Below are 5,769 nucleotides of genomic sequence, written 5' to 3' on the forward strand. Positions count from 1 at the left end.
TACATGCTTCGCATGCAACATAGCATTTGTAATGCTTTAACGGTCTCATTCCAAATCCTTATTGCATAATTTTTTGCTCTCATGTTCAAGTTTGGAATGTGTACTACAACTTGAAGACAAAGTTTGCCGAATTTCATTGAGCAATACATAAGTTATGGGTCATGCAAGATACCTATATACGGAAAAGTCCATGAACCTCACCAAAAATGGCGACACCCAAGCAAACAATGATGCATACGCGGAAGAAGTTTGTCAAGGTTCTGTTACAAGGAATGTATGACCATGAAAGCCATGGAAGTAGCCAAGGAGGTCTATTGGGTACGGTAAGTGCTTTAGCTCAGTAGTTCTTAAAGCAAAAGCTCAACAAGGATGACAACGTCGATGGATATTTGAAACCTACAATGGAGTACACCCCATCCTTGACCACGAAGTAGCAATAGGGTAGCAATACAAGAGAAAAGGCTCCTAGCGATAGAGCATAATTGGTACGAGTTACATCACCCATCTATGACAAGTTAAAGATCCACTCTACTAGGTCTCAAGGTAGGATCTTAAAATATCAATAAACAAACTTTCAAGTTTCATGTAACCTAATTTATACAACAAATGCAATTCAATTTATTAGGGGAGCTTTATGTAGGTCTATAATTGTATGTTTTTGAATTTGTTGTCTTTGCTCTATAATCATCAACAAACACAATTCAACTTAGTGGGGGAGCTCTATCTGGATCTATTAAATCTTTTGGTACATGGCTTTGGAGGCTTTAAGAACCTTTTGAGTCATTGTGTTCTTTTGGACATCATGTGATGAGGACTCTCTCTCTCTCTCTCTCTCTCTCTCTTTCTTTTTTCTCGTGTCGGTGGTTAATAGGCTAAAGATGTCTGGATGCTATTTGAAAACAAAAGTTGAATTGAATCATCCATCTTTCATAACTCTTCGTAAAAGCATGTCGATCTCATCTCCCTCATCTTCATGGCTTGCCACGAGATTCCCACGAGTATGATTTATGACCGGTCTGAGCATGAAACATCGATCATAGAAAATTCGTGAACAATGCTCAAATGAAGCTCCAACGCATGGACTTATTATGGGTCGACAATTTATTATAAAGCCCCAACGCATGGACTTGAGCTATTGAAAGAAGTCGCCCTTTGCAGTATCAATAATTATGAGCTGTGTAAACTCACCAAATTTTCTCAGTGCATGCTGGAGTGTGTCTGATCTTTGCTTCTTGACTTAGGGAGCCATGAAGGATTTACACTCCATATATATATTGTAAATGCTACATACATGCAAAAGTGATAGCTGACTATGTGTGCTGGGAATGGTATTGTTTTGCAACCAATTGCAACAAAGAATTTGTATTTGTGAGAACTTTAAAGCTTATGTTTCTTTCTTGCGGCTTTGACATGGGTTTTAGATACTAATGTTTATAGATGGCGAGGAATGAGAGATGAACGAATGTGTGAAGTTTGAAAACTAATAACATTTGCTGTAAGGTTTTGAAAAAATGGGAAGACTAGAGGAATAATACGACAGGGAAACCGTCTGCTGCAGATAAAAAGGTCCCATCTTGAAACCAAAACTACAGGACGCTTCTGTCCGTGATAGAATGCTTGCTCTACTAGCTATGGCTATGGCTTCATGCGAGGTTTCGGGCCAGCTCGGAAACTTTAAGCTATGGTTTCATGCGTCGTTTCTCTTTCTGCGAGGCGTTGTATCTAGGAGACCACAACAGATCGCGCCATGCAGAGGACGAGCCGCCTCCCCTTTCTATGGCGGCAGAGGCGGAATCCAAGGCCTTCGGGACCAGCTTCGGGCTGCCTCGCAGCTCGCTCGATATGGCTGCGTGCTTGGAGATGGTGAAGTTGCTGATGTTTGGCACGCACGGACTGCAGATTTGGAACTCGCTTCGGCTTCTCGTCGGACTCCCGGCACCGCTTATCGAAGCCCGCTGCTGCTGATCTACGATAGCAGCATTGGATTGCTCCACATGGATGGAGCTCCTCTGGGGGCTGGCGCCCATTGCATTTTTGAACGCCTCCTTGAACCCCTTCTCCACATCGCCGCCGTCATGGAGCTCCCGGATCTCCATGGTAGAGCTCCTATTCCAAGCAAGCACGGACTGAATCAATCCGAGCAGAAAACATGAAGGAAAAAGAATCAATCCAAGCAATTAACATAATTGAAGATAAACGAATTATTAGAGTGTAGCAACGTTTGGATATGGAGCTATGGCGTGCCTACACTGCTAGCTAGTATGCATGCTAAATGATGCTATCGGCAAACAGCAGAAAACATGGAAGATCTGTTATCGCTAAGTTCTCGCATCATTGGATTTGAGCTTTCAACTTCCAGCAGATAGCGGGATGACAATTCAAGCACGACAAGAGGAAAGTCCATCACGCTGATCAGCAGAAGCCATGGCGGAGGAACCGGGACGATGAAGTCTCCCATTGCTAGGAGCTACGGCGAGAGCAGAATATGAAGGAAAATCCAAAGTGCCGAAAACAGAACGCACCGATCCGCACAGAGGACGTTGTAGCACAAATTAATGAACGAATGGCAAAAGATCGCGCATATCAATTCTCGAGTATGGCAATGAGCTTCACCTTCGGGATGTAGACGAGCAGACGCTCGCTACTCCAGGCGACGCGCTTCCGCCCCGCAATCCCGAAGTCGAGTGCGCCTTGAGTCGATATAGGGAGTCTGGGCTGCTCTCCAAGGCGTCCTTGAGGGAGCCATCCGACAGCCCAGACACGGATCGCGTCTCCGAAGAAGCGCTGAACCTCCGGCCGGGCTTACAAGACCAAGAACGGGCGTCGCCCTTCTGCAGGGGGCGTCGAGGCGAGAGAACGTCAGAGATGGAGAGGCTGCTGGGCGACTTATGGTGATGCCAGATGCTGGACTCGTTGATGTCGATGCTGCCGCAGGAGAGGAGCTGCTTGAGGAGGACGGGAGCAGCAGCAGGGGGAGCTGGGCCGGGCGCGGAGGAGGAGGTGATGCGGGAGGCTGCAGCGGGCAGCTTAGCTTTGGGGGAGATGGCAGGTGCCTCTGCGTGGAGGTGGCGTCCAAAGCGGCTGGATTTGCTGCCGGAGAGGGCGGAGGAGGAGGAGGCGTTGGGGGAGCTGAGGGAGGTGCGGATGGAGGAAGAGTCAGCCATGGCGAGGCCGGGGAGGGGGAATTCCTGCGAGGTGGTGGAGCTGCGGACGCCATGGAGACGACGACCGCCGGAGGGGGGGTGATGAAGTTTGGAGCAGCTGGGGGAGAGGAGCTGGAGCTGAGGGAGGATACCGTCGAGGTCAGTGGAGGTGGAGCAACGCTTGCTATCGCCGGTCTGAGTGGCAGCGTCCATGTTGGGGAGGAGGAGGAGCTCAGCTGAGGAGGAGGAGGCGCCATAGCCAGCAGCAGCAACTGGTGATCCGCCATAGCCAGGAGCTTGAGCTTTGTAGAGATGAACATGGCGAGGTGTTTCTTCGAAGAAATCAAAGTCTATATTAGAGCGTGTTCTCGTTCTTATGTTAATATTGTGAGGTCTCCGGATCTCTTCCAATAGCTGCTGCGCCGTCAAGCTGAACGTAGTCGTCGTCCTGCTGCTGCTTCTTCCTTTCTCCACCTTATCATCTTCTTCCTCCTTCCTCATCACCATCATCCCTCCTCCTCCTTCCTGCACATTTCCTCCTCCCCCTCCCTTCGTCTTGATCACCTTGTTCGCCTCCCCCCCCCCCCCCTCGCTCTGCATTTCTTCTTCTCCCGCTTTCCTCGCCGCCTCTCCTCCCCCCCCCCCGCACTTGCACTTCCCTGCTCACATCCATTCACCCCATCCAAACCTTCATCAGCACATTAATACCCTTTGCTTCCGCTCACATCCATTGCATTTCTTTTTCCTTTACATCACACACCCCGCACATTCACTCACATCCATCCATTGCATTTCTTTTTCATGTGCATCACACACCGCGTTTTGCATCGCACATTCTTTCACCATTCTAGCGTCACTAAATCCTTTGCATTTCTTTTCCACGTAGAGCAGACATTCGTTCACCCACATTCAAACGTTCATCCGCGCATCCTTTGCTTCACCAAATCCATGTTGCTTTTCTTTTTCACGTACATCACACGTCCCCCCACTTGCATCTCACATTCTCGACATTCTAGCAGACATTGTAAATACCTCTCATCTCAAGGATGCAATTCAACACACACCACACAGACGACCATACCGAAAAACTGCAGTTACTTGCATCTCATATTCTCAAAAATCTAGCGGAATATTCATTCACCCCATCCATCCGCAAATCCTTTGCTTCAGCAAATTCTCAATAATCTAGCACACATGGTAACCTTTCACCTAGGATGCATGCACTTCAACACATACCACGAAGACAACCACCCCGAAAAACCCTAATAACTAATACTCTCTTTTCAGCCATACGCAAGGCCTTGAATCCCCACTTTTGTCTAGAACATATCAGGTTTCATGCAGCCCAACGATCCAGCATTTCATCTCAACCTGTGATGAGGATCTTAGGACAAATACGGACCCGAAATATTATGTGACCAGGAATCAAGATTGAGCACTGCACAACGTCAACCTCGCAAGGACCTTCGAGCATTTTGAGTGGCCACCTACCTGGGTGAATGTCTCTGATCTCTGACCCCATTAGCACATACTCATTCTTGCAGAGAGGCTGAATTAAATCGTTGTCAGCCAGATCATGCCAAATGAAACCGTTTTTATAGTTTCTGCAGCAGACAGGAGGCATCGAGCGATAATATTGTCACCGACTCATGGCCAATGGCATTGACATGCTTTGGAATGGACTCTAAGGCTATGAATCGCCTTGAAAAAGTGTAGGATTTAAGTAGTGAATGGCACATGCTGTCGAGTCACGTACCTCTTATACGACCACGCAAAAGAATTCGGCATGCCTCTTCCCCTAAGCACTATCAACCACCTCTTGACGTCTGATTTGCACATGAAATCAATCAAAAGGAGGCATATTACGCGAGTTCACTTCAGTTTGACTTGGAGGCTTGTTGGCAGTGGCATTGTCAACAATACTAAAGCATAAGCACGGAATTCACACCGTATGAAGCTGATGCTCAAACAATTGGAGTAAGAACTAAACTAATTACAGAGCGTTACCTTTAAGACGAAGACCATCCTGGGAAGCTTGCAGGTAACCTTCGATCAAGTGCGGATGATCCACCTGACCGCCTCTGCTCAGATAGTACACAACATGGACTTTCCTTCTCGCAGGCTTAGCTTGCAAAAGCTTGGATTCCATGTTTCTCTCCGGTTGATTCGAACTCTGCTGTGAAAGGAGCTACATTTGAGAAGCGTGGAACAGACTCTCACACGCGCCCTCGACCTCCATAACACTCCACCACAAAGCCACGGCTCCGTATCTCCACCTTGCTCCTCAGGCTTTTACTCATAAGGCGGTTTCACAGTCGAGAGGTAGGAGAGGTTTTCAGAATCGTAGTTTCCAATCCCTTTCAAGGTTTGTCGTTACTGCGTAAATCATGGAAGTGTACAAGGCGACGGGGTTGTACGAGTGCATCTCATATAATGAGACTCGACACGGACAAGGAGCAGCTACAGATGAGCTGCAAACCCACGGGGCGGAAAGGGAGAGGGCCAGAGAGCCATAGCACGCAACTTGCACCTCCCTGGTAGAGGAAGATGCATGGAAGAACTGCAGGGTTGGAAAGGCTGCCAATTATCTGCAGGAAAGTACTGCAGGGGTGCTGGAACTGGGGCC

General features: G+C 48.0%; 1 protein-coding gene across 1 annotated transcript; it reads right to left on the minus strand.

Annotated features, from left to right (window-relative positions):
- Window positions 1-1,449: 1,449 nt before the first annotated feature.
- LOC147888790 (uncharacterized) lies at window positions 1,450-5,440 on the minus strand. Its single transcript, XM_087392367.1, has 5 exons — window positions 5,151-5,440; window positions 4,900-4,969; window positions 4,515-4,747; window positions 2,614-3,802; window positions 1,450-2,106 (listed from the first exon to the last, which is right to left on the minus strand). Exons 1-5 carry the CDS (start codon window positions 5,290-5,292, stop codon window positions 1,680-1,682), a joined length of 2,061 nt encoding a protein of 686 aa, XP_087248493.1. The 5' UTR covers window positions 5,293-5,440; the 3' UTR covers window positions 1,450-1,679.
- Between the last annotated feature and the right edge of the window lie 329 nt (window positions 5,441-5,769).

This window comes from Dipteris shenzhenensis, chromosome 21 (assembly GCF_047967505.1).
Source record: "Dipteris shenzhenensis isolate YYH24624 ecotype China chromosome 21, Dip_SZ_1.0, whole genome shotgun sequence".
In the NCBI taxonomy this organism is placed as follows: domain Eukaryota; kingdom Viridiplantae; phylum Streptophyta; class Polypodiopsida; order Gleicheniales; family Dipteridaceae; genus Dipteris; species Dipteris shenzhenensis.

Bases quoted from the DNA above. Each gene is read 5' to 3' on its own strand.
- LOC147888790 (XM_087392367.1), bottom strand. From the start codon at position 5,292: ATGGAATCCAAGCTTTTGCAAGCTAAGCCTGCGAGAAGGAAAGTCCAT. The intron at 4,970-5,150 runs GTAACGCTCTGT...TGTGCAAATCAG, and splicing joins GGATGGTCTTCGTCTTAAAG to ACGTCAAGAGGTGGTTGATA. The intron at 3,803-4,514 runs GTTGAGATGAAA...GGATGTGAGCAG, and splicing joins TCCTAAGATCCTCATCACAG to GGAAGTGCAAGTGCGGGGGG.